Source organism: Canis lupus, chromosome 7 (genome assembly GCF_011100685.1).
Source record: "Canis lupus familiaris isolate Mischka breed German Shepherd chromosome 7, alternate assembly UU_Cfam_GSD_1.0, whole genome shotgun sequence".
Classification (NCBI taxonomy): Eukaryota; Metazoa; Chordata; class Mammalia; order Carnivora; family Canidae; genus Canis; species Canis lupus.
Window position 1 is genome coordinate 858,734 of NC_049228.1, and position 26,863 is coordinate 885,596.

Sequence of the window (26,863 nt, forward strand, 5' to 3'; positions counted from 1 at the left end):
TCCTGTTTAGGTCAAGGGGGCCCGAGGGAGGGAAAGCAGAGGGGGGAGGGGGCTGCGGCTTCCGAACCTGCTCCCGGCCCAGAGTCCTGCCCGGGGCTGCCAGGGAAGCCCGGGAGAGGCCGGGTGGGCCCGGGGTGAGGGACGCAGACGGGCTCTGCCCACAAGCAACACTCCCCACTGTCTCCTGGCTTCTTGGCAAGTTGCCCTGGCTCCCGCCACGGCCCCACCGAGTGCCCATCCCTGGCTCCAGCTCTCAGTCCCCGTCGAGGATGACAGGCTGTCCAGTGTCCCTCCCAGCCCTGCTCCAGGCTTCTCCCCGTCACGTGCCTGCCTTTCCCCCTGACCCCGCAGCCTCACTGGACTACAGCCCGTTCCTCCCACGGTCTACATCCTTTAACCAGGACCTTGCCACCCGGCCTCAGGAGAGGCCCTGCCGACGGATCCTTCTCCCAAACCTCCCATCAGAGGCAATTTCCTCTTGGGGACGGGAGGAGGTGCTGGTGGTGGTGATCCTAAGTTCCGACTCATCTGCTAGGCTCTCTGCCGACCTGGGCGCTGTGTCTGGGGCACTCGCCCCAACAGGGTCAGGTGGTGAAGTGGCCCCTTCGGGGGGGAAAGTCTAGGCTTCCCTCCGCAGATCGCCCATGACCGTATGGACGCTGCTCCAGTATTGAAGCCTCTGTCTCCTCACTTCCCCGAGAGTAGCTGCGGGCCAATGGGCAGCTCCTCTCCTTCGGTTTCCTCCTCTACAAAATAGGAGGGAGCTTACCTGGCCTCACGTGTCTCCAGGTGCTGATATCTGGCCGTCCTGTGCTTCTCAAACTACCTGTGGGATCCAAGGACAGAGCCCGCTGGTGTCAGGCTTCGTGATGACACAGGTGAGGTGGCCTCGGCTACCTTGTCACCTGCCCTTTACATTCTCCCCACCCCACCTGATATGTTACCTTTGTGACCCCCCCAGGTTAACTGAACACCTCCTGTGCGAGGCTCTGTGGGAAGGGCTGACCCCATGACGGGGTCCCCTGTGGACCCCGCGAGCCGTCCACTGCCAGAGGCCAGCTGCGACGACCACACCTGTCCGCGGCCCCATCGGAGGACCGCCCACACCTGCGCCCCGGGCCCACGCGGGAGCCGGCCTCGGGTGCGACCTCGTGGAGGGAGGGCGGCGTGGCTCTGGGGCCAAGGAAGCTGAGGGTGCGCAGAGGCCTGAGGAGCCCCGGGTCCGGGCCGTGGGCACAGCCACGAGCTGGAGGAAGCCGTGAGGTCGGGGAAGATGCTATTACCCCAGACGCCCATCGTCGTTGTTGTTAACATCAGCGCCTCTGCGGGGCAGTGATGCCCCGACGCCCTGTGGGCACAGGGCTCCCGTCCCACCTCGGGGTCTCCTCCTGCAAGGGCTGCTGCCTTCCATGGCCGCCACGCGGTCAGGGAGCACCCAGGGCGGCCTAGGGCAGTGTCCAGGCCCACGTGGCGGGGCTGCAGGGAGTGTGGCGGGGGAGGCGCCCGGAGGCCGAGCGGTGCGGGTTCACGTGGCTCCCAGGCCCCGCAGCCCCAGTGCCCCTGAGCCCCCCAGGCCCGGTGCCTCCGAGGCCCACGCACACCCGTCCCCCACCCTGCGCCCCCAAGGCCCCCAGTCCCCGCGCCCCGGAGGCCCCGCACACCCATCCCTGTGCCCCCGAGGCCCCGCACACACCTGTTGCCCCCCCACGCCCCCAAGCCCCCCAGTCCCAGCACCCCTGAGGCCCCACACACCCGTCCCTGTGCCCCCGAGGCCCAGATGCCCTGGAGTCCTAGTGCGCCCACCCAGCGCACCACGGCGCCCACACGTCTGGCTCCACTACTTAAGGAACACGATCTAGAACTCTCTTTCGATCCAGCGCTGGCACGCCTGGTAATGCATCTTACAGACGCACGTGTATAAATGATGTGCCTCCCCCGTTACTTGTCTCAGTGTTTGTAGAAGCAAAAGATCAAGCAAACCACATTTCCATGGCGGGGGGGTGGGGGATAAAGTTAGACCACATCTGTGTTAGGAGGTATGAGATACTGAGAGAGCGAGAGAGCGCGAGAGAGCGAGAGAGCGCGCGCACATTCTATACTGATAAGGATGTCTGAGCTCTGCGGGTCGGTGAGGGGCAGAAGCAGCATGTGGTTGGCGACCCGGCCGGAGGGGAGCAAGGACACACGCACCTGGTGTGTGCAGGAAGCAACTCTGGGCAGACACGTAAGAAACGTCTAACTGGTGACCAGTGAGGGCTGAAGCGGGCCGGCGGGGACTGTGGAGCAGATATACTTTATTGGAACCATGCGACTGTACCACGTATTCAAACACCAGACTCCTAGGGAGCCTCCTGCATCACGGGGGTGAGGAGCGGGCGGCCCACGGAGGCAGTCCACTGCCGGTGCGCTCGGGGCTCACTGACCCCGGCCCCGCCGCCGTCCCAGGGCACCCAGCACCCGCCCCCCGCTGCGCCCCGCAGAGCTCCCGGGTGGCCACGGAAAAGAGCTGAGGGACGCACGTGATACGTCGCTGGCGCTTTATTATACAGAAGACTCCAAACATTTACATCTGGACGCGTCTCACTCTTCACACAGCTGCGGAGGGCCTGGGCCAGGCCCCCAGGGACGGGGCCGCAGGGCGGGCGGGCAGCTTGCTCCCGGGCAGAGGCCTTGGAGGAGGTGGTGCAGGGGGGACCACGGGCCCTAGCGGCTCCCGCCACCCTCAGTACTCAGGCCCCTGCGGCCCGCAACTCTCCCTCCTCCGCCTCCCGTCGTCCTTAGACCTCGCAGTCTTCCCGGAAAAGGAGCATCGGAAGGGGGTTGGGGAGCAAGAAACGGGGAGAGGGAGGCCAGGGGACGGTCAGTCCATGGTCTTCAAGTCTCAGCCCTGGATTAAGTTTTGCTCCTGCTGTGCACAGAGGTGCTGTCAAGGCCGCGGCCTGGTCCAGAAGGTTCTCCTCCGCACGTGGGTCTGCAAGGAGACCCTGGCGGGCAGGGCACAGCGGTTCCAGCATCGACACCACCATGGCCCTTTGCGTGACACCGTTCTGGAAGATTTCACATGCGCTGGATTATTTGGCGTTTGACTTTGTGTGTTGTCAAAGGCATATGAAACTTGCATGTCCTCTAGGGATGACCAGGGATGACCGAAGAGGGACACACGGCCTCGCTAGGAAGCCAGGAACAATGAAACTACTTCGCCACCTGCTTTCGGGTGAATGTGCCACATGGACAAGGCTTTCCGAATCATGAAACCAAGTCCCGGCAAACGCCGCCACTGCCCCCACGCCCCTGCTCCGCCCCAGGAGGGCCAGGCTTGGCAAATGCCTGGATCTTTAGGAAGAAATGACGGCGGTGCCACCCCAGAGCTTGCAGCCAACAGGCCCTTTGCACACAAGAGGCCACCTGCGGGGGTCTGTTCCCACGACTCCTCAACCTCCCACACAAGGCCACCTCGCTCCACATCCCACGTAACACTGGCTCCGACTCCAGGGGGAAACGATCCCATGGGGCGGGGGGTGGCCGTGCGGAGGAGCCTGGTGACCTGCGATCCCAACAAATCACACCAATGCTGTCATCCTTAGGGCACCTCGGAGAACTTTCCTCGTGACAGTCACCGGCTCCCGGTTCCCAAAGCAGAGCAGACTCGCCTCCCGTGAAACAAGTTGCTCCCCACATCCAGCGGGTGCACAGTCCCTGGGCCAGGACCCTGAGGTCAAGCTCAGCACCCTTTGCTTCAGAGCCGGGAAGCGTCCGGGCGGCTCCGCGGTCAGACAGAGAAATGGGCAAGCGCCACCTGCCCTCTGCCTCCGCTGCAGCATGCGGCCCTTGGACTCATGTCAGGATTTCCCCTGGGCCCTGAGAGAGCGGGGATGGGGCGGGGGGGGGGGGGAGCAGGCAGGGGAGAAGATGCTCGGGGCAGGCGCAAGGACCTTCTCAGTTGTCTTAATGGCGGGGCCCCTTTCCTGAGCCTTGGGTTCCCTTCTCGTGTCTTCGAGAATGTCCCGGGTCTCCCCCCTCACCCTGGCATGGAGGACGTGCATGTCTGGGGTGTGAGCGCCGGGCCACCTGGAGGCACTTGTAAACCGTAGGGCAGGAGGTCGTGCTTCTCTGGGGCGCCCGGGCACCCGTGGCCCTGTGACGCTTCCTACAAAGCAGTATGTGCAACGCAGATACCCCGAGGCTGCTGGCCGAGGCTCCTGTGCCACTGCTCCACGAGGTGGCAGGCCCAGGGTGCAGAGCAGGGGCCAGGCCATGGCGGGAGCAGACGACGGGCACGCGGTGGAGCCAGGAGGCCAGGCTGCCATGGGCTTCCCGGCGCGTCCCCTGCGGGGCCCCAGGGACGCCCTCTCCAGCGAGGGCAGGAGACCTCCCTTCCCGGGGGGACCTGGAGGACCCAGAGGGTAGGGCGTGCAGTCTCCTCTGGCAGACGGGATCCTCAAGTACCCGACGGGATCCTCAAGTCCCTGGTGGAACCGCCCGCATCAGGGTTTCCAGGAAGGGCAGCTTGAGATGTCCCTGTAGCAGCAGGGGGTGGCCCGACGAGGGCCGCGAAGGCGCCCTGCGACAGAGCGCCGTTGACTCTGGGAGGCCCTGGCAGATGCCCCATGAGAACCAACCAGACAAACCGAAAGCTGCTGTCAAATAATCCGGGGCGGTGGATTAAACAACATTCGACGGCCTGCGCGGCTGCCGGACTCCCCGCGGGCTCTGCTCTGCTAAAGTGCCCCGCGAACGGCTAAGAGGGGGATGGAACGCGTCGGAGCTTCCCGGCTGACTCGGCCACGTCCTGTTGCACGGCCCAGCTGGAGATTAACAGGACGCCGAGCGCGGTCTGTTCCGCGAGTCAAAGGGCAGATGCCCAAGTGCCCCGGCAGGTCACCTATAGGTCTCTCTCCGAGAGGTGCCCCTGCCCGTTGCCCCCCAACCCCTGACCCGCTCGGCACCCCACCCCCCTACACTGTTTTGTGCTTTCCTCGTTTCCCTCAAGAAGACAGATTTGAGATCTCCAGCCCACGGCCTCCGGCAGGGCAGGGACGATGGCCAGGGGAGGCCACGGGAAGCCAGGCCAGGAGGCACACGCCAGCCGCGGCCACGCACAGAGGAGACCGCTGCAGCCGCGGCTCGGGCGCTGGGCCGTCCCGCTGCGGATCACATGTCCGGTGAGTTTATCACACAAGCAGCCGTCACTCACGGCTGGGAGGACGGGGAAGGGAAGAGGGGGCGAGGAGCCAGGACGGACATCTATAAGTGTGAGGCAAAGGCTGGGCCCGCGGGCTGCAAGGCCCTGCCCGCTGACGAGCCCCCACCCGCGGGCGTGGCTCCCTCGGCCCTGAGCCGCAGTTCTCCATCCACGGAGGCTGGTGGGCTCCCAAAGTGGGCTCCCTCTGGCTCTGCAAAGTGGCTGCCCTCCGACCTGGGGCCCCCTGGCTGCTGACCGGAGAGGAGGGTCACTGACGGGAAGCCGTAGGGCTCTAGGCCGGGGGGGCGGCCAGCCTCAGAAGTGTCCAGAATGAGATCCACATCAGAGAAGGCCACCAGGGCCTGGGTGGAGTCACAGGAGCTCTTCTCCAGCTCGCTGGCAGCAGCATAGGCAAGGGGCCCCGGGGTCCCCGCGCAGGGCCAGAGCCGCCGCAGGTCGTCCCGGAAGTGGGGGTTGAACAGCAGGTATAGCAGGGGGTTGAGGCAGGCAGGCAGGGGCAGGACCACCAGGAGCACGGACTTGACGGCCTCAGGGGTGACAGGGAAGAGGCCCAGCATGGAGGCGAAGCTGAGGAAGGCCACAGGGCAGTAGAGGAGCCCGTCGGCAAAGATGAGCCAGGCCACGTGGCGCACCATGGCGCAGTCCCACACGGCCTCCAGGTCGGCCCGCGGCAGGTCGCAGTAGAGCTTGATGTAGGCAGCAGCCACCAGCAGGAAGCACAGGCAGTTCATCATCACCAGCGCCACGGCGAAGCCCAGGGCGGCCGGCCGGCCCTCGGGGGGTGCGTAGGGCAGGCACAGCGGGGACGCCCCGTACTCGCCCACGGACGTGAGGGGCAGGGCGGCCGCCAGCCCGGCCAGCAGCAGGCAGCCCAGGGCCCCCGCGCGAACGCTGCTCAGGGCGGGCGCCTTCCCGTAGGCCCGGACGCACGACACGGCCACGCTGCACTGCACAGCGGCCAGGGTGAGCAGCAGCACCGAGGCCTCGGACCCCAGCACCGCCAGGAAGCCCGTGGCCCGGCAGCCCAGCCCCGTCTCCCAGCGCGCTCCGTACTGGGCGAACTGGCCGAAGGTCAGGGCATCGACAGAGGCCAGGAGGCCGCAGGAGAGGCCGCTCACGGCGTTGGCTCCGGCGATCGCCCCGACGACAAACTTGACCGGGGGCAGGGGGCCCGGGCCGCCCGCAAACACGCTCAGCAGCAGCAGCCCGTTGCACAGCACGGACAGCAGCACGATGGCCCACACGGCCAGCCGGACGCCCCAGCTCTCGAAGAGGTGCTCGCACGGCTTGAAGGGGCCTGCGGGAGACACGATCGGACGTTACCCTCCGGCAGGCTGCGTGACACGGGGCCCTGGGGCGCGGGGACACGGCCCGCGTCCTTAGGGAGCCCCGGCTGACGGAGGCTGACCTGGCCCCTGGGAACCCCCAGGTGGGCGGGGGTAGCGGGGGCACCCCAGCTCTTCCGAGGGGCAAATGGAAACACGCGGTCGGCCCATCTGTACGTGTACTAAATGTATCCGTACTAAAGTGCGAGTGGGCAGCACACGAAGCCAGGGCAGGCACGCGCTCAGCAAGGCGCTCTCTCCAAGGCCGAAGCCGTTAGAGGTCAGGAGGGGCATCGGAGCGGGCGCGGCTGGCGGGAGGCACGAGTGGCTGCGGGGGGCCCAGCCCAGCCCGTGCCCAGCGAGCCACGAAGGACCCCCGTGCGCAAGCCTGGCCACGCGGCGTCGGGCCGGGCCGTCCCTGCCCCGGGACGGGAACCGGCCGCCATCACTATTTGGGAAGAAAAGCACAGTAAGTGCATTAAAATGCAGACGACTCTGGGTTTTTCCAACCTGGTTTTGCACAAATGGGTGAGATCGTGCTGTTTTCCGTCTCCCCCCTCAGGTTCTGTCCTCAAATCACCCGGTGACTTTGGACGCATGATGTCTTCATTTCCTTTGGCTTCGGACTCCTGTCCTGCAATGTATTTCCAGTAGCTTGGGAACTTGGGAGGCTTTTGTGGGAACTACTTCTTTTTGTTGTTAAGATTTTATTTATTTATTCATGAGAGACACAGGGAGAGGCGGAGACCCAGGCAGAGGGAGAAGCAGGCTCCATGTGGGGAGCCCGACACGGGACTCGATCCCGGGACCCTGGGGTCACGCCCTGAGCTGGAGGCAGACGCTCAACCGGTGAGCCCCCCGGGCGTCCCAGGAATTACTTTTTAAATGTATTTTCTCCCAACTACCATATAATAGATGGAAAAAAGTTTGAAAATACGTTGTAGGAAGTTTGAAAAATACAACACGGAAAAATTAAAACTGCTTATCATCCCGCCTCTCTGAAAGAACTCATTTTAGTGTCTCCATTTAAAAAAAAATACAAAAAAAAAAATACATGTTGTTAAACTGAATTGGGATTTTCCATACATAGTTTTTAACTCCCGCTTTTCAAGTTAAAAAATTTCATCGTGCGCACTTCCCCGAATCTTCATCTTCCTGCAGGGCATGTTTTCCGTGGCTGCCTGCTGGGAGCTGGTCCACACGGATGTCCCGTCACTTGTCGGACGGTCCAGACCACCCGCTTCTAAAGCGAGAGCGAGTGGACTTCGCCTTTGGGAGGGAGCCTCCTCGTTCCCTCGTCCTGGTCTTTGGTTTGCGGTGTGAGGTCCCGCGGCCGCCAAGGCTGGTGGGCTTCCATGGGAGAAGGGGACCCACCTGCTTCTGTGAGGCCCCGCTGCCCTTGCTCTGCGCTGGCACCAGGAGGTGCGCCGCCAACGCTCGGGGCGGGGGGGGGGGGGGTCGTGGGGAGGGGGTCGATGGGGAGGGTGGGGGGGATCATTGGGAGGGCGTGGGGGGTGGGGTCGGGGAGGGCACTGGAACCAGAGGGGAGGCAGCAGGCGGGGCACACGCAGGCACACACCCTCCCCATTGCGGGGAAGCACACTGTGCCCTGCTTTCTGTTCCCCCAACAGCTCCCTCCTGGCTTAAGCAACGCACTACTGCTTGGGGGGGGGGGGGGGGGCGTGGCTAACACTTTATTCTTTTTTTTTTTTTAGGATTTTATTTATCTACTCATGAGAGACCCAGAGAGGCCGAGGCAGGCTCCCTGCAGGGACTCCAATGCGGCCTCGATCCCGGGAGGCACCCCTGTCCGGCCCTGCGCCCCCAGGCGCCCCGCTAGCACTGTCAATGCTGAGCGGCTTCCTGGCTCAGCAGCTGGCCGCCCTGCATCACAGGGAAGGGGATTCTCGTCCTTCCCTCACAGCAGGGTGGCCTCAGGCTGGACACCAGGCCGCTTCCCCCCCCACCCCCCACCCCCAAGGGCTGGACGGGCCCCCAGGTGGGATGCCGTGGCCTCTCTGCGCAGCAGGGCCCGAGGGCTCTGCGAGGCCGCCTGAGGGAGCGCCCCAGCCGCCACCCTGTGCACCTGCCAACAGCACCTTCCTGGGGCTCCCTCCACCGGGAGGCGCTTTCTCCTTCTCCGGGTTCGTCTGGGCAGGCTGCTTGGCTCCCCCGCACCCCACACCCCACACCCTGCAGCACCCGCCACCAAGGGCAGACCTGCAGCTCCCTCCCCAGGAACCACCAGAGGAGCCTGCGCAGCCCACGGGATGTGGGTGCTTAGGCAGCGACGGTGCCTGAACCATGGTCACAGCCGTAGGGGGCTGGCCTGGCACCTCACGGAGGTAGCTGGCTGTGCCTTCCCCGTCCCCCCCACCACCCGCCCCCCATGCCCGTCTCACCTGGAGCGGGGCTGCACTGCACGCTAGGGCGTGGCCGGGTGTCCTCCGTGTCCAGCTGTAGCTCGTCCAGATCCAGGTCATCTGAGAGGCAAGACCACAAAGTGGCTTGGGGGCCCGGAGGCCAGGGGGGCTGGGGGGCTGCAGGCTGGGGACCGTCCAGCTCCATGTTTATCCAAAGGGCCGGCCATTCAAGTAGTCACCCCAACGTACACCGCTCCCCGCAGGCTGTCCCCACGGTCCTGCTCGTCTGCTCCACTCTCGGGAGCGACCGTGCAGCTCCGGGCCCACTAGCCACTATCTGCCGGGCTGCTCTTCCCAGCAAACATTGCGTGGGAGACTGGCCGCCTCGAGCTCTGAGTCAGCCTGTCGCGTCCCGCCGCGCCCCCCCCCCCACAGCCTCGTCCGCCGGGCGGCTCAGACACGGGGCGGGGCTGCCTCCCCAGGAGCCCCCGGTCCCCCACTGTCGTTCCGGGTGTGGCTGCAAACACCATGAGCTGGGAAGAACATCTTTTTGCTTTTTAGAGAGTGAGCAAGCGAGCATGAGCTGGGGTTGAGGGGCAGAGGGAGAGAACCTCAGGCAGGCTCCATGCCCAGTGTGGAGCCCGATGCGGGGCTCGACCCTGTGACCCCGACACGACCACCTGAGCCAAAACCAAGAGAGTGATGGCAGCGGACGGAGCCGCCCGGCGCCCCAGGAAGGGCCCCTCTGTGACGGAGCAGGGAGCCGGACTGTGTTCAGAGGACGTGAACAGGGACTGTGGGTGCTGGAGGCCGCTGCCTGAACCGTCAGAGGCCCCAGGGGACTGACTCGGGCCAAGGGCTCGCACTGCACCTGCTGTGCCGACGCATGTGGGGAAGCTGCAGTAGGTGACCGAGAGGTGGGCTGAGGGCCCGTGGGCTGCAGCAGCGCCCGTCCGCAGGGCCTCGGGCAAGTGCAGACGACGTGGGGGCAGCAATACGTGGTCCTGCTCACGGGGAGCCCACGTGGACGGAAGAGGACGGAGGCGTCCACCGTCGGGTGCACCGTCAGCGGCCATGCGGATGTAACAGTGAGGCCTGAGGCCCCCGACCCGGCTCCGGGCTGCACCAGGCCGGCGAATCCTCGTCCTCGTGGTCTCAGTAACCTCCCGCAGTGCATGAAGCAGGACTGGACCCGTTGGGCAGATGAGGAAACTGAGGCTCGCGGATGTTAAGTGGCTTGCCCGAGGTCTCCAGCCGGAGTACGACGGGGCAGAACTTGACCAGTTTGTCTGACTCCAGAGCCCGGATATGTAGCCATCAGGCCTTCCCGGGTGAGGGGCCGATCTTGGGGGGGGCGCCTGGAGGGGGCGGCGGGGCGGCTCTGCAGCTGCGTGAGCTGCGCGTGACTTGCCACCCGAGGTATTGGAGCAGAGAGGCCCTGACGTGAGAAAGGACTGGACTGGGTCGTCCTTTTGGATCCCTCCCATTCCAAGTCTGGCCCCTGCAGCTCCTGTCGCCCGAGGAAAGGGCGAGAAAGACCAACGTGTCGTCAAAGAAACCCTGCGACTTGTTTGAATCAAATGAGGTTTTTGGGATCCCTGGGTGGCCCAGCGTCCCTGGAGGGACGCCCGTCCAGGGCGTGGGTTTCAGGGACCGGGCCCCGCGGCCTCATCCTCTGTTGCACAAGTAACAGAGCGGTCACTCGGCGTCACGCCTGTCCCCGTCTTTGGCTCGTGTGGCTTGTTTTGTCCCCAAAGGGTGAACACGTTCGGTTGGGTGCTGTCCTGGGGGGCGGGAAGGCTCTGCGGGGTGACGCCCGCGGCCCAGCCCGGCCTCCCCGCCCACTGTGCTCCCTGCCCGGCCCTGCTCCCCCGCATGGAGCCCGCGAGTGCTTGAAAGCAGAGGGCAGGAGTGCAGTGCAGGGGGCAGCCCGCGGACCGCATCTAAGCTGGAGGGTCACGGCCACGGTGTTAAATAACCAGTCTTCAAGCGGGGAGGAAATCGAGTCTGGCTGCAGCGAAGCACCTGGTCTTCCTCCTCCAGGCATATGAGCCCCGCAGGAAGTGGGGGGCCCGGCCCAGCTCCCGGAGGGGCGCAGGCTCCCACGACCCGATGCCCTGGGGCCTTGCAAGGCCTGAGTCTGAGGAAAGTTTCTGGGGCTCCTTGCAGCCCTGAGGGAGTGCAGCTGGCCGACTCCGGGACCTCCCTGGGGACGGCTGTCCAGGGGCTGCTGCTGCGGCCTCACACCCTCCCCGGGGAAGGACACCTGGACACCCCCACCCCGCGGGCGAGCCGTGTCCGGATGACGCCCCCCCTCCCGTCCAGGCCGGGAGGCACCCGGCTCCAGCGGCAGTGCACCTGCTGCATCCTCCAGGCCCCAGGTGCCTGCGCTTCTCATCCACAGACCAAACACAAGGAACGAGGCTCTAAGGGGGGTCAGCGTGGCCGAGGCAGCTCAACCGGTAAACGGTGCAGTTGGGGTTGGGCCCCAAGTCCGTCTACACCGCCAAAAGGTGCTTTTCTTATGTTTTGATTTTTCTGTTCAGCTTCTCCATGGACATACCGTCCACACGGAGGGGGTCAGAGATTGGAAAACACTCCCAATACTCCACGTGGGGCCCCATGTTGCTTCCTCCTGATTCTACGTCGGCTCTGCCACAGGCGTGCAGCCGAGGGGCTGGAAGCGCTCCCCTCGGCCCTTTGTCCAAACACCGGCTGGTGACGATCCGCGAGTCCCCTCTGCTGCCCGCCTGCACCCTCCTTCTTTTTACCCCAGCGGTTCCAGGAACAGATCCTGGGGCCCGTCCCCGCAGGGTCCCCTCGGCCCTGGTGGTCTCCACGAGGCAGGATGGCTGCGACGCTCGTGATCCCGTTTGGCTCTAGGACGTATACTGAAGGGCCTTTTTTTTTTTTCTTTTAAGCAGGTTTCACTTAATTGACTTGATTCAGCCCCACTTGGCTCAGGGTGACCAGGATGTGGATGTCCTTCCCGAGAGCGGCCTGCCCTCAAAGGGCCCACGTGGAGAGGGAACGCGCGGGTGGCAAGGACGGCGGTGTCGCGGCCGGGAGGCACCCTGTGCACTGCAGAGGGTGCGGCGGGTGTGGAAGCATCACTGCTGTCCCCATCACCCCGTCTGCTCCTCCCCAAGCACCTCTGGGCAGCGTCCCAGGCCGTGGTGCGAGCAGGGCTCACCTCCCAGGCACTTGGGGTCTCCCCCCGCAGCCCCTGCCACGACCCCTCTCGGCCCCGAGCCTCCCCCTAAACTGCCCCAGCCCCCAGCCGCCTGCCCAGGCCCCGCACTCACAGTGATTCTCAGCCTGGCCGGCCAGCAGGCCTGGGGGCCTCTTCGGGGCTTCATCCTCAGCAGGGTGGAAGTCCTCAGCCCCCCACTGCCCCGAGGACTTGAAGAAGCCGGCACAGACGCCGTAGGCGCAGCACTGGTAGGCATAGGGCACCTCCAGGATCCTGGGGGCGGAGGGGCTGCCTTAGGAGCGCTTAGGGTGCCGGGCCCTCGACCCCACAGTGTCCTAGGACGGTGCGGGCGGCCGGCTTCCTGCGTGCTGGCCTCACAGCCTCTGTGGGGCCGAGCATCTGCCCGTCTTTCCCTCACTCGTCTGAGAAGGAAATGGGACGATGAACTTTCCACCGTTGCTGGAGTCCCCTCGGGAGGCGCCGAGCGGCAAGCAGCCCCCCAAGCCCGCACAGCCCCCCCGCTATGCTCCCACCCAGCCGACCGCCCTTCCTTCCTGTCCAAGGAGACAGGGGTCCTGAGACAGCCTGTGTGTCACTGGCACGGGGGCTGCTGGGCAGCTCGCCCCCACCCATCGGCGCCCTGGGCCCGGCCCTGACTCCGGGGCCCGGACGCTGCCCTGAGGACAGCAGGGAACAGGGAGGTCCTGGGGCTCTCGGCATCCCCTCGGGCCGGTGCTTGGGACAGAAAGACACGCTCTGAACGTGCTGGGGCGGGCAGGGGGCACAGGCCCGTCCCACTCAGCAGTGGCTAGACCCGAAGGCTCTGGGCCCTCCGGTTTTCCCTCTGCCCCCACGGCCTCTGCCGTGGCTCCAGGGCAACCAGCCCAGGGCTGGGGGCCTCACCTCAGCTTTGGGAAGCTGTCCTTGGAGAAGGCCTGGGACAGGGCCAGGTTCCCTCGGAGCTTCAGGTGCATCAGGCCCCCGAGTCCGGCCAGTGGCAGGGTGCTCAGCTGGTTGTCGGTCAGGTCCCTAGGACAGAGGCGGTCAGCGGTACTGGCCTGCGCGGGACCAAGGGGACCCGAGCCGGGACAGGACAGGAGCAGGGAGGCGGGTGCGTCCGTGCCGGGGCTGGAGGGCGGGCACGGCGGCCGGACCAGCCGTCACCCACCCCGCACCGCTGCTCACGGGCTCACTCCCCAGACGCCGCGGGCCAACGACGCACAGGGACGGCTCTGAAGTCACGCCGAGCCGTCCTAGTGGTTAGCAACAGGCCCCCCCGACCGCAGCCCCCTCCGAGGGTCCCTGGGCGCCTGCTGGGGGCACCTGCTGTCCCGCCCACATGACGGGCCGGGGTCGGCGGCTGGACAGAGCTGCTCTCTGGTTCTGCGGTCCAGGGAGGGGGACACGCACGGAGCCGTTTCGGGGACGCGGGACCCCAGAGCAGACCCCAGGACCACGGACTGCGCGTCGTGGAAGGGCCTGGGCTGGAAGGCAGGAAACCTGGTGCTGTCCCCGCCTCCCTCTGTGCCCAATGGAAGTCACACGTTGGCCTGAGTTTCAATGTCCTCATCTTTCAAAGGGATAAAAATATCCACCCTACATATCTGGCAGGAGCAGAGCAAACAGGAGCAGGAAGACCAAGGTGCGAGGTTGCGAGGCCCGGCCCTGCGCCCAGGGAGGCAGGCTGCGTGTGCCGGGGAGGCAGGCCCTGGCCCTGCTGCGGGCCTGGAGGCCTCCCTGGGGAGGTGAGGGGCTGGGCTGCGTGACCCCCGAGGCCAGGGCTGGAGCTGGCCCTGAGGGAGTCCGGGGGTCACTCAGAAAGGCGTCCTTTGGGGCGGACGCACCTCCAGGACGTGCAGGCAGGCAGCGGGCTCCCCCTCGCACAGGAGCCCTTGTGCAGTACACAACCCGCACCACAGGCCCTTGCCAGCGCCGCACGCTCCCCGTGAGCCTCCTGTGTAAGGCGGGGGCCCTGCGAACCCTGCCACCCGCTTGACGGCAGCCCTCGGGGGTGGTGCTCATGCAGGGGGCTGCTGGGCTGAGGCCCAGGCTTCCACACCTGCTGCCCCATCCCAGGGTGTGGAGGAGCCAGGCCCTCTGTTTACCAGGCCCCTCGGGCCGTCAAGCCGACCATCAGAATGACTGATTAGGGGGGCGGCCGCCTCCCGGGATGTGCGGTCAGTCCTGCATGTCCCCCTCCCGCCCACGGCCACGCGGTCCTCACTGGGCTGCATCACCCGGGGGAGGCTGCAGGGAGCACTCACAGCTTGACGAGGGAGCGCAGGGTCACGAAGGCCTCGGGGTGGATGGAGCGGATGGCGTTCCAGCTCAGGTCCCTGTGGGCAGGGAGGGCATCACGGGCGCGGCCAGCACAGGGGGTGGGGCTCGCTGCGCCCATCCTGGCTTCTCCCCCATCTGCTCCCCATCTGAGCCGCCCCAGGGGCGGGACCTCCAGCCCCTCGGGGGAGACACCTGCTGCCTGGCTCCCAACCCAGCTGTGGCCACAGGGAAAGGGGCTGGGAAGCCGCTGGACGGGGAGGCTCCCTCCTGGGTGTGCGCGGGGGCGGGGGGCGGAGCACATAGCAGCCGCGGGCTGCGGGGACGGCCACCCGTGCGGCTGCGGGTACTCACAAGGCTCGCAGGGAGCTCAGCTGGCTGAAGGTGTCGGCTCCGATCGCCCCGATGCGGTTGTGCTGCAGGCCGCTGGGGGAGCGAAAGAGGCCACATGAGCCCGCAGGCTCGGAACCCAGCTCGGGTCCACGCCCCCCGCACCGGGAGGAGGCAAGCGGAGCTCCCCTCTCCTGGCGCGGGAAGAAAGGGCCCGGCCCGCGGAAGTCTCCAGAATTAAAGGGAGCATGAGGGGATCCGGTTGCCGCGGGTAAGTGGGTCAGGAGACAAAGCCACAAAACCATCCCTCTGGCCCGAAAGGGAGTCGGTTTCCAGGGTTCCCACCGGGCTGGCTCCCAGCCCAGCCAACCTCGCCCCGGGGCCTCCTGACCTCAGACCAGCAGCAGAGCACCGCCCCGCCCCTGGGTGACCCCTCGCTGGCCCAGCTCGGGGCACAGCTCGGGGCTCGGCCCCTCGGAAAGGGACCGAGCCCGGGCCCCACAGCGCCGAAGAGCCTCCTTCCCTTGGCACCTCGATGGATGGGACAGGCCCGCCCGCCCCTATCCTGCCTGGGCCCAGGGGACAGACCCCGAGCCTAGGGGACCCGGCCCGTTGGCACAAACAGAAGCTGGGTGAAAAGAGCTTAGAGCATTTTCAAAGTGGCTTTTGTGCCTCGTCAGATTCGAGCCATAGGTCGTCCTCCCGGGTACGAGCATGCAGGTGTTGAAGGGGGTGTGGACGTGGGGGGGGGGGGCGGCCTCAGCCGGGGCACTCGGCCCCCCATAGCCCTGGGCTGTCAGCCTCCTACCCTACCCAGCCTGGCCCCCGCCGGCCCTGGTCACCGTTGCCCTCGCTGCTACTGACCCCGAGAGAGCCACCCCAGACTGTCCGTGCGCCAGCTCCCGGGTGCGGCGTCTGTGGTCCCTACAAGTTGTGTCGGGGCCTCCGCCCAGCTCCCCGCACCAACCCCCCGGATTCCACGGGCTCAGGGAAGGGATAGCCGTCCGAGCGTGTGCGCTGACCCTTCCCCACGGACCCGGCCCGGCTTGCGTGCCTTCACCTCCCCTGCCTCACGCCCCGACTCACATTTCCTCCAGCTTCTGACACCTGTGCAGGCTGGGCAGCTCCTCGATCTGATTGTGGGACAGTTCCCTGGCGGGGGACGGGGTGGGGGTGAGGGCCAGGAGAAGCAGCTCGGACCAGGCCGTGCCTCCCTGCCAGGCAGCCGTGATCAGGAGGACCTGCAGGGATGCGGCTGCGGACACACCTGCCGCCGCTGAGTCTTCCCTTCCCTTCCCCCAGAGTCCCCTTGCACAGGGAGCAGGGCCAGACGAGGCCCCCGGGGCGTTTTCCCAGTAGGGGGCCCTGGGGTCCTGGGGAGGCGGAGTGAGAGAGCTGGGATGGCCCACGGGGAAGGTGTCAGGCATTACTGGGCGAGCTGGAGTGAAGCTGGGGCCCGAGGGATCACCTGGCCCGGCCCCTCCCACCCCACGAGGACGCCGAGGCACAGAGGGGACAGAAGCCGCCAGGGACTCGAGCCGGCAGCGGGGCTGCGTCTCCAGCCCACGTCTCCAGATGTGTCGCGTGCCAGCCTCCCCACCCGAGCTGCGGGCCCTGGTCTGCACGGGGGCCTGCGACTCCCGGTGGACTCGGGGGAGCAGGCAATTCTCCTGGACGCCGGACCCGGTCCCGGAGGACGTTGAGTTCTTATCACTCGCCAACTGATGCCGCTCACCAGCGCCCGTCAGGTGCCGCACCATGTGCTATGCGCCCGACGCACGCTTTGTCTGATCCTCACACTTTTATCCACGTTTTGCTGATGAGAAACGGGAGCCCCAGGAGGTCGGAGGCTGCGCCCCAACGCGTGCAACGGCCCAGCGGCAGAGCAGGGCCTCAGACCCGGGTCCGGCTCCAGGGCCTCGTGGTGTGGCCCCGGGCAAGAGAGCACAGCCCGGGCCCTGTTGGGCGGGTGCTCAGCAGAGGTCCAGCTCGTCCCCTCCAGGAAGAGCGGCGGCCGAGTGGGACGAAAGCCTTGGCCAGCCCCGGGAGCAAGGGCCCAATGCCAAGACGGGACAACGTCCACGAGTCACTCACAGGACGCGGAGCCGCGGCAGCTGCTGGCACATCCCGGGCGGGAGCAGCCGAATGCCTGCGCGGGTCAGGGTCCTGTGGAGAGAGGACACGCATCTGGCACCCGCCCGGGCCCCTTCCCTGCCCCCCGGCCCCAGCTCGGGTGGCTCTGACAGGGGCGCCACGCTGACACTAGGGCTGGGCTGGGCTGCGGGGCGAGGGGAGCAGACCGGCGAGTGCACGGAGCTCCGGGGCGGGGGGCAGAGGAACAGAGGGACACTGCCCAGGGGCACTGCGCCCGTGCCACTTGCCCACCTGGCCATAATGCCCGCATCCCAGTTTCGCAGCGGCCCCCGGCAGCACTGGGCAGCGGGACGGCCACTAGGATGGCCTCTGCCCCACCTGCAGGGGTGTGGCCGCAGGCGGCAGGAAGACACTGCCCCAACCCCCTAGTGGAGCCATGCGAACTGTTGGGACTGAGCACGGATCTGCTCCCGCGCCCTGGGGAGGGCAAGGACAGGCCCCAGCAGGCCTCCGGGAGCAGGGGACGCGCAGGGCAGGATGCGGGCCGAATGCGCTCCCTCACGCTCCCTCCCGGGGTCTGCTTGGCTGCTCCACACACCTCCAAGGGTTCTCAAGGCCCCTGCGCTCCCACCCTCCCCACCCCACCCGCTGCAATAACAAGTCGCAGCAAAGTCCTTGTGGTAATTGCCTGCACAACGGCCAAGGACGCCTCCTAGCCCTGCGTCCACGGCCTCGGCCCGCTCACAGCTCCGTGTGAGGAGCTCGGATGGCCCGTCTGGAGGATCCCCGCAAGGCGGACAGAGGACCCGCCTCCTCCCCCAAAGCCTGGGCCACGGAGGCCGTGCCTGCAGCCGTGCCACCTCCGGGGCGGCCATGGGCGCTGGGCTGTGTGGGGACCTCGGCCGGCAGCAGAGGAAGCGGGCCCATAGGGGCAAGCAGAGAATGTGGGCGGCCCTCGGGGGATGGGCAGGGGGACGCCCTGGGGGCAGGGCCCAGGCGGTGGGGCGGGCACCCACTCACAGGATCTCCAGGCTGGTGGTGCCTTTGAGGTCGGGGAACTCCTGGATGTCGGTGGCGCCGTTCAGGGACCTGGAAACGCACGACAGCATCTGACGTGGGGCCAGAGCATCTTGGGATCCGGGCGCCCCACCCATGCGGATAGTCCCTCCAGGGATCCGCTGTCATCCCTCCCGCCCTCAGAACACCCAGCGGCCCAGGCCCTCTGGGGCGGAGCTTTGTCCCCGGAGAGCTGGGACCTGACCCGAGAGAGCCCGACAGGGCCCGAAACTGGCAGCGGGGCCCTGGCATAAAACAAAATGAACAAACAAAAAATGCAGGCAAATCCATCCACAGATGTGTTGACGCCACCCGCCTCGCACGGTTAGGGTGACAAGGGACGTGATAAGGGAAGCCCACGCTTTAAGGTGTCGGTTATGTTCCTGCGATGCCATAGGTAGCACGCAGTCCGTGGTGGGACACGGCCTGGGAATAACAAGAATGGGAGGAAGGAGCACGGGGATGCCTGGGGCCCAGAGCAGGGAGGGCGCTGCAGCCCAGGGCCGCGGGATCCACGCCCCAGGCTCCGGGAGGAGCAGGGCTGAGCCCCGTTGTTGGTTCCTGCAGCCAGTATTTAGGGAGCAGCTCCCCAGGCCACAGACAGCTCCTTTGCTCTGGAGAAGGGCCCCTTTGTGCTCATTTGGGGTCTGGGAAGAAGCCACGGGGCGGCGGAGGGAGGCTGAGTGCAGCTGGATCTGGGGCCAGGCCTGAGCAGAGGCCGCAGCCGGAGGGGCAGGCTTTGCACTGGGGGCTGTGCCGGCAGGGGCGAGAGCTGCGGAAGGCGGGCGAGAGCTGTGGAAGGCAGGCGAGCCGGCGGGAGGGGTGAGGCCCGGGGAGTCCGACTTACAGGGTGTGCAGTTTAGGCAAGTCCTGGAACGCTGACCTCCCCACACACTGGATCGGGTTATCATAAAAGTGTCTGGAAGAAACAGACCCAAAAGCCTAATTTAACCGTTCGGCCTTGGAGCAGGGACCCAGGCTGACCCCTCACCCACAGGCCGGGCCGGGCGCCCCCTCCTGGATTCCTGCCTCCTCAGCCCCTGCAGGGCCCCCCAACATGCTCAGCGCTCACATTGTCTGCAGCAGAGGGTTCCCCATGAAGGCCTTCTCTGGGATGGCCTTGATGTTGTTGTTGTGGAAGCCCCTGGAAGACAGCGCACGAGGCAGTGAGGACGGGCAGACATGCGTGCAGGGAGAGGTGCATTCCCAGGAAGCTTCTGGAAGGCGCCTAGTGAGGCCTTGAGCCTGAGACATGGCCGGGGACTGACGGTCCACCTCCGGCCTGTGACGTGGCTGCTGCTTTCCTAACACGCCGGCCTCCCCTCTGACTCTCGTGAAGGGGGGAGGAGAGGAGCCTCGGGGATGGGAGGCGGGATCCCAGGCCCCACGGAGGAAGCTGAGGGGGTGGGAGGACGGCAGCGCCTGAGATGTGCCTCCAGCAAGGCCTGGCCTCCAGGCCCTGACACTAAGGAGCCAGGAGGGCAGCGGCAGGAGGGGTCACGCCGTGGGGGGCCGAGGGTCGGGCCGCGGGCGGAGGTCGGGGTGGGTTGGCTGCAGGGGACAAGACAGAGTCCCTCGAGAATCCCGAGCAGGCGCCGTCCATCCTGGCTCTTCATCCCTGGCTCCCCCGCCTGAGCCGAGTGGGAGCCGCAGGCGCTCCCCCCGCGGACCCTGGTGCACACGCACCCACGGCCCTTGCACGCCCACCGCGGAGGGGGGCTGGCCTCGCCTCCTGGCTCTGCCCCTCCTCCAACGGCCCCACTGCCCCCATGGCCACGGGTGCGGGGGGGCGTTCACATCCTCCAGTCTGGGGGGGTCCCCACTGTCAAGGGCCGTCCAGGCCCACCGATCCCACAGGCTCCCACCCCACGACCACAGATGCCCTCTCGCTGGCCTCCCCGGCGGCCGCCCCGGCCCACTCAGCCTCCAGCCTCTACCCGCGCGTTCCCGCTCCCAGAGCCTCCCTGCGCCACCCGAGCTGCTGGCCTCACGTGGACCCTGCGCCATGTGCCTGTCAGCCCGGGGCCCATTTAGCTACTGCTGTGCAATCAGGGCTGGAGTTACCGACCGATGCTCAGCTGCTGTCCCAGGCCTGGCTGGACCCAAAGGGCGGCCGGGGACAGCCTGGGCCCGTCCCACTCCTCGTTGGCGTCGAGGAGCCAGCATGGGGCTCGGCGCACAGGCGGTGTCCGCAGGGACCCACAGGCACCTCCTGAGGCCCCCTCGGGATCAGAGGCAGAGGCGTGACCCTGTTCAGCAGCCCCGGCTACTGTCCTCATTCACCCCCAACACCCCCAAGCAGCCAGGGGCAGGCCCAGGCCCCCCACCCGGAGACGGCTCAAGCGTGTGGCTCCAGGCCGGCCCGGGCCGTTTCTGCTGGGGACACACTAACAGGTGTGTGACCACTGGGCCCGCCCCCGGGACAGGAGGGCTGGGGACACCCACGCAGCGCTCGGAGCTTACAGTTCCTGCAGTCTGCCCAGGGTCCGGATGGCGACGGGGAACTCCTGCAGCTCGTTATAATTCAGGTCCCTGGAGGGGAAAGCAGAGCAGCGGTCACAGGGGCGGCCTGACGGCAGGTCAGGGCCCCGAGGAGCAGGACCCTGGCCCCGGGCCTGGCCCCAGAGATGCGTCTTCCGGTCTGTCCGATGCACCTATCAAGCCTGGAAACACAGTTTGGAACGTGTGTGCTCCACTGCCGCCCCCAGACCGTCCGCTCGCAGCCTCCCCGGCCGCAGAACTGTTTGGAGGAGACACTGGACGGAGGGGACCCGGACGGACTCCTCCAGGAACGATCCCCGCCAGCCGAGGGGAGCACCCCAAGTGCACACGTCTGCAGCTGCGGGAGGGGCAGAGGGGACATGAGGTCATCCCGGCCACCTCGTGGCCAGCCCCAGGACTCTGGAAGGTTCCGTCGGGTGGCTGTTGGCCAGTGGGGGCCTCTGCCGTCTATCAGAAGGATCAGTGCTTCTGATCTTTGGGTGGCAGCACGACAATTGGTTCTTATTTTCTCTTAGGCTTTTCTTCATTTCACCATTTTTTTTTTATTACAACGAACATGTGTCACACACACAGAATCAGCAAACAATGGAGCTGTGTTTTATAAAGAGATTTTATGAATTTACTTATTTGATGCATTTTTAAAAAGCAGGAGCAAATAGGGGCGCCTGGGTGGCTCGGTGGGTGAGGCAGATATCTGCCTTCAGCTCGGGGCACGAGCTCGGGGGCCTGGGATGGAGACCCGCGTCGTCAGGCGCCCTGCTCCGCGGAGAGTCTCCTCGTCCCTGTCCCTCCGCCCCTCCCCTGCCGCTAGTGCTCTCTCGTCTCTCAAGCAAATAAATAAATAAAATAAATAAAATCTTAAAGAAAAAAGGAGCAGCACCCCAGATTGTAAAGGATGCAGGGAAACATCATGCAGGATACATGATCGGCCGGAGTTAAATGCACACGATCTTGCAGACGTGACTCAACAGTGACTTGCACCCCAAGCCACCCCAAGTCCAGGAGCTTGTCCTACAGGAAAGGCCACACCCGGTGTGACGGCGTCGGTGCAAGGGGGCTCACATGTTGCTGTCGGGGCGGCAGGGGCAGCCCGGGGCCCAGTGGTCATGGCCTTGCCTGCATCATTGCACAAGGGGTTGTGGGCGTGTGTGTCCTGGTGGCACTGACGAGCAAGGGCACAGAGGACACATGCGGGAGCCCAAGAGCAAGTCCGCCTCGGACCCGCCTACAACGGACGAGAAAGCCGCAAAGGCGGGGAGCCCTGCCTTGAGGGGGTGCCGGTGGCCTGGGGAAGACGCCACAAGGTGCCGAGGAGACTCTGGGCGTTTTGCTCCACGTTGTGAGCCCCACCCCTGCCCGGAGGCTGCAGAAGAGGTCATCGACCTGCGAGACTTGTTTCAATCTATTTTTTTTAATATTTTATTTTTCTAGTGAAAAATACCTCTACGGCCACCGTGGGGCTCAAACTCACAACCCCCGAGGTCAGGAGTTGCACACTCCACCAATGGAGCCGGCCGGGCGCCCCTCAACCTTCAAGACTTTTTTTTTAAGATTTTATTTATTTATTCATGAGAGACACAGAGAGAGAGAGAGAGAGAGAGAGAGAGAGAGAGGCAGAGACCCAGGCAGAGGGAGAAGCCGGCTCCCTGCAGGGAGCCCGACGCGGGACTCGATCCCGGGTCTCCAGGATCACGCCCTGGGCTGAAGGTGGTGCTAAACCACTGAGCCACCCGGGCTGCCCTATTTTTATATTTTAATTTATATTTCTTTGACCAAGATTTTGAAGTTGACTTCCGTTTCACCTGGTGGCCGGCCAGCTGTAGCCCGCGCGGAAATGTGTCTGATCTTGCAGGGTGGCCCCGGTGCCTCCGGAGCCCCGGGCCGAGGTCTGCAGTCTCCGGCTTTGGCGGTGGGAGGGGGCAGGGGCGGCAGGCCGGGGCCCGGTCCAGTGGCCCCCCGGATGGCCCCCGCCCAACTTGCCTCGTCTTCGGAAGCCGTCTGTGCCCCGACGACTCATGAGAGGACTGCCCGTGGCCGGGTGACCGCACCCCAGGACACCGATGACCGGCTGCATACCCTGCTCTGTGCTGCTCCCGCCACGGCCGCGGGGCTTGAGGGGCGCACAGCCAGGGTCCACGGCCGGCGCGGGGTGCGCACGCGGCTCCCCACGGACACCAGAGGCGCTGGGGCGGGGTCTGGCTTCCCAGCGCCGGCAGGACGCAGGGTTGTCGGGAGGACCCGGGTGCCAGGGCTGCGGACAGGGGCAGCAGGGATCGGGACACGGACTCTTTGGGTTTTATGAGGCTTCATCGTCATGTGTCCATGTCCCCAAAACAAGGGGCCCTCCTAACTGCCCTCAGCCGTTCGGGAGCTCTCTGCGGTGGCCTCGGAGAGCCGGAGTTCCTACAGGTGGCACCCGGGCACCTTGGCTTCAAGACTCACTGATGCAGGGTCCGGCCTCGCTCTAGCTTGCTGCTGGGCCGCCCCCGCCGCCCTCAGGCCCCCGCGGGCTGCCCGCACCCGCCGCGTGGTGCACTGCAAGTGGCACGACCCTCCTGATTGTGCAACACGCGCGTGTGTCAGGCCGGCAGGCCGCAGGCCCTCAGCCTACACCACAGGTCAGCCCTGCCTCCGTGAAGCCGGAGGAGGAAGTGTCCCCCCTGCTGGGGCTGGGTCCCACCAGCAGGACGAGGCCCAGCAGATAGGGCGTGAGCGGGTCCTGGGTGTCGCGAGGCCTCACAGCCCTGCCCTCCTGGGCCGTCCCCACCAGCAAGCCCGGAGCCCAGGCGGCGCTTCCGGGGACAGGGGAGCCGCGAGGGCAAGACAAGCCAACAGCCGCGTCCGTGTGCACGAGCCTGCAGCTGAGTGACCCCAGGGCGGCCCCGGGGAAGGCCCAGCAGGGGTGCTCGGCGGGAGCCCGGCCAATCCCCAGATGTGGGACAGCCACACACGACGGTGTCACGTCACCATGTTCGGGTGGATCTGCTCCATGGCAAGCGATCATGAGCCACCCTGCTTCCTCTCCTCGTGGACTATATTGATATCTGACACCTGTGCGCTTCTTTTCTTCCCACTGCACGAGAACGGACGTTCCGGGGAACGTGGAGACTGTGCTTCACCTCCCAGACCCCAAAATACTGGCGCAGAACGGTAGCTCGACAAGGCTGTGTTGAGTGAATCGGTGAAAAGGTCTGGATAAATTGATTAATGAAAAGCCTTAACGGGCTCGGAGGAATATCTCGGATCTTCGGCAGGACGTCCCTAAGATTTAGAGGCTGGCATCCGACAAGGCACCGGGTCACCCTGCAGGGTGCCGTTAGGTCGGTGGGGGCCACAGTCCACATGGTGTTGCGGTCGCTGAGCCCTCATGCAGCTCGGCCGACTCGCCCGGGGGCCTCACACGCGGCGGGGAGAGACACGTAGGGAAAGGCACAGGAGCTAAAAGGCCATTTTCGGGCAGAGAAATGTGGGAAATAAAAACTGTACAAATGTCAAAAGAAACACTACAAGCCCGCACCAGCGGGCGCCCCAGATCTGCCCCCTGGGGCATCTCCACCCATTCAGTGAGCTGGGTGAGGGCCAAAGTGCTGCCCCCTTGGCTGCGTGCCCGCGTGACGGCCCTAGCTGTCCAGGGAACACGTCCTCGCAACTCTCTCGGCCCCTCGGGATTCAGTTCGGGGCAATGGACGTCTGTGGCCTGCTCGAAGGTACAGAGGGGTCTGCGGGGTAAGCAGGGGTCGCGATGGGCAGGAAATAGTCCAGGGGGGCGGGTGCACAGGACAGCCAGGGGAGGCCACAGCTCGACGACGTGGGTGCTGGGCCTCTAGAGACAGTTGGGAAGACCCGGAGGGCTTCGTGGAGAGGAGGCACCGGGGCTGGGTCTCAACAGGACAGCAGGGCAGGACTTCCACAGGCAGAGGGAAGGGAAGGACGGGCAGGTCAAGCAGAGACAGAGAGGCTTTAAAGGAAGTATTTAGGGGCGTTTGGGGGGCTCCGCGGCGGAGCGTGTGCCTTGGGCTCAGGGCGAGACCCTTGGGTCCGGGGATCAAGTCCCAGGTCGGGCTCCCTGCAGGGAGCCTGCTTCTCCCTCTGCCTGAGTCTCTGCCTCTCTCTGTCTCTCGTGAATAAATAAATAAAATCTTAAAAAAAAAAAAAATAAAGGCAGTATTTATTGCTGTGGAGTTTGAGAACAGGTGGCATAGCTCGGTTGAGCAATCGCACCAGCTATTCCACAGCTGTGCCAGGGACCACATCTGCCTCCCGAAGCTTCCAGGTCTGTCCTGCAGTGGTGGGGGGGGGGTGTCCCTCACGGTGGGCGTGCTCTCCCGCAGAAGGTGAGCACAGGCGGCATGTCCTACATTTAGTGCAGGAATTTTACTTTTAAAATTCTTTTCCAAAAAAAAAAAAAATATTTTCCGGTCTTATTTCATTTAGATTCAAATAACATATGGTGTATTATTAATTTCAGAGGTGATTCAGCCGTTGTATTTAACACCCAGTGCCCACTGCACCACGTGCCCTCCTTCATGCCTGCCACCCAGTTACCCCATCCCTCACCCCTAGTAAGGATTTACAAAATATATAGATTTCCTTTATTTATTCATGAGAGACCCAGAGAGAGAGAGGCAGAGACACAGGCCGAGGGAGGAGCAGGCTCCCTGCAGGGAACCTGATGTGGGACTCGATCCCAGGACCCCGGGGTCACACCCTGGGCCCAAGGCAGATGCTCGACCGCTGAGCCCCCAGGTGCCCCTAGTGCAGGATTTTTAAATATCCAGCCTGACTCCTTCATGGTCGGTCTGCCCTTCCACTAGCTAGATGCCAAAGGCCCTGAGGCTGTGGGGATGGCAAGATCCTGAGTCACCACGTGGAGGAGACTACTTGCCCAGAAGCACCCCCTTGGGAATATTCTACGATCCAGAAGCAAACTTCTATTGCATTTGAGGCCTCGTACATGTTTTGGCCTATTTGTTACCCGACCTACCTACCTAGACAGTCCAGCATCAGCGGGGATTTGAACCCTGGCAGTATGGGTCCCAGGTCCACACCCCAGCTGCTACACGTCTGCCAAAGGGACCTCTTTAGAAAGCCAGACTGGCTGTGTCACGCTCCTGCTGAGAAATCTGCAGAGGCCTCCTCATCACCGACAACAAAGTTCAAGATCCCCCGTGGGCCGCGATGCCACATGGGACCGGCAGCTCCATCCACCCCCTCGGCCCCCGTGCCCTGTGCTGGCAGCCTGGGATGCCCCTCCTTCCGCTGCGCTGTCGAAATCCCAGCCCTCTTTGAAGTGTCGCTCAAATGTGCCCTCCTTCGCGTCCCCAATCCCACGCCTGCGGTCAGAATGAGTCACTCACACTCCTGGGGCTTTTCTGATGTTTCGTCCAGGAGCATGCTTAGCGCTAGGGTGGTAATAACGGTGGTGGGGGGGGTGATGAGGATGATGATAACTGTAATTACCATCTAACAGTCACCTCGCTGGGTGATTTATTTATGTACATTAATTCGTTTCATTCCTGTGCCAACCCTTTGAGGTGGGTGCTTCCCTCGTCTTTCTTGTAGGTGAGAAACTGAGGCCCCGAGAGAGGCACTCGGACCCTCGGACCGCGGGACGCAGGGGCTGGGCTGAGGCCCGGGCAGTTGGCATCCAGAAGGGCGCTGCCTGTGCGCGTAGCATCCTCCCCAGAGACAGGGGCCTGCTGCTCTCAGGAAGGCCGTGTGTCCCCTTCGGGGTCTCCTAAGGCCCAGGCCCGGGGCCGCTATGGGAACAGTCACTGTCAGGGTAACACTGGAGCTGCCGTCGAGGCCTGGGGACAGCTCGCCACGGCCCTCTCCCACCCCTGGGGATCAGGAGCTGACTCGCAGCCCTCGGGCGATTGCAGAAAAATCCCTCCGGGCACAAGCTCATTGGTCGGACGCACTCAGGCCGGGTGGGAGCCGACGTTGTTGCCTCCAGCTGGGAAAGCCTTCGGAGGCTTCAGTCTGCTCTTCCTAGAGCTGGGCACCAGCCCCCTGGGGCCTGCGGCCAGCAGGGCTGGAGGAGGAGCCGTTCCCAGAGGCCGCGGGGCCCCGGCGGCCACCCCATCTGTTCAGCTGCGTCCAGGAGCCCAATCAAAACTGAGGAGGACCCGCACAATCGGCCAACGTGGGTGACTCAAGCCCCATGCTGCTCCAGGATCCACATCCCGGGGTTGTCCCGCCTGGCTGCGCGGAGCCAGCCAGCTCCTGGGGTCCCAGGGGTGGGGCTCAGCAGGGATTCAACCATCATCCCATTGCAGTCCCTTCTTTTTACTGATAAGGAAGCAGAGGCTCAGAGGGAGGAGGTGGGTCACTGCAAGTTGCACAGCCCAGGCTTGAAATCGGGCTTGTCGGCTCTTGGTTTAACATCTCTTCCAGGGACGCCCGGGGGGCTCAGGGCTGAGCGCCTGCCCTCAGCTCAGGGCATGATCCCGGAGTCCCGGGGAAAAAATCTGTTGTATCACCTCCCAAGCTGCACCCTAGCTCGGCTCCCAGTAGCAGG

The 26,863-nt window shown here is 65.1% G+C and overlaps 1 protein-coding gene across 4 annotated transcripts in view; it reads right to left on the reverse strand.

The window, feature by feature from the left end:
• Positions 1-1,750: 1,750 nt before the first annotated feature.
• The window catches only part of LGR6 (leucine rich repeat containing G protein-coupled receptor 6), a 105,764-nt gene continuing 80,651 nt past the window's right edge, over positions 1,751-26,863 (reverse strand). For all 4 annotated transcript variants that reach the window (XM_038541878.1, XM_038541879.1, XM_038541881.1 and 1 more), the window contains 12 exons: positions 20,305-20,373; positions 18,914-18,985; positions 18,689-18,760; positions 17,806-17,874; positions 16,786-16,857; positions 15,778-15,843; positions 14,716-14,787; positions 14,349-14,420; positions 12,988-13,113; positions 12,197-12,357; positions 8,931-9,011; positions 1,751-6,500 (listed from right to left, as the gene is read on the reverse strand). In XM_038541878.1, the coding sequence (XP_038397806.1) occupies positions 5,245-6,500; positions 8,931-9,011; positions 12,197-12,357; positions 12,988-13,113; positions 14,349-14,420; positions 14,716-14,787; positions 15,778-15,843; positions 16,786-16,857; positions 17,806-17,874; positions 18,689-18,760; positions 18,914-18,985; positions 20,305-20,373 (2,188 nt within the window). In that variant the 3' untranslated portion in view covers positions 1,751-5,244. The remainder of the gene's footprint in view (positions 6,501-8,930; positions 9,012-12,196; positions 12,358-12,987; positions 13,114-14,348; positions 14,421-14,715; positions 14,788-15,777; positions 15,844-16,785; positions 16,858-17,805; positions 17,875-18,688; positions 18,761-18,913; positions 18,986-20,304; positions 20,374-26,863) is intronic.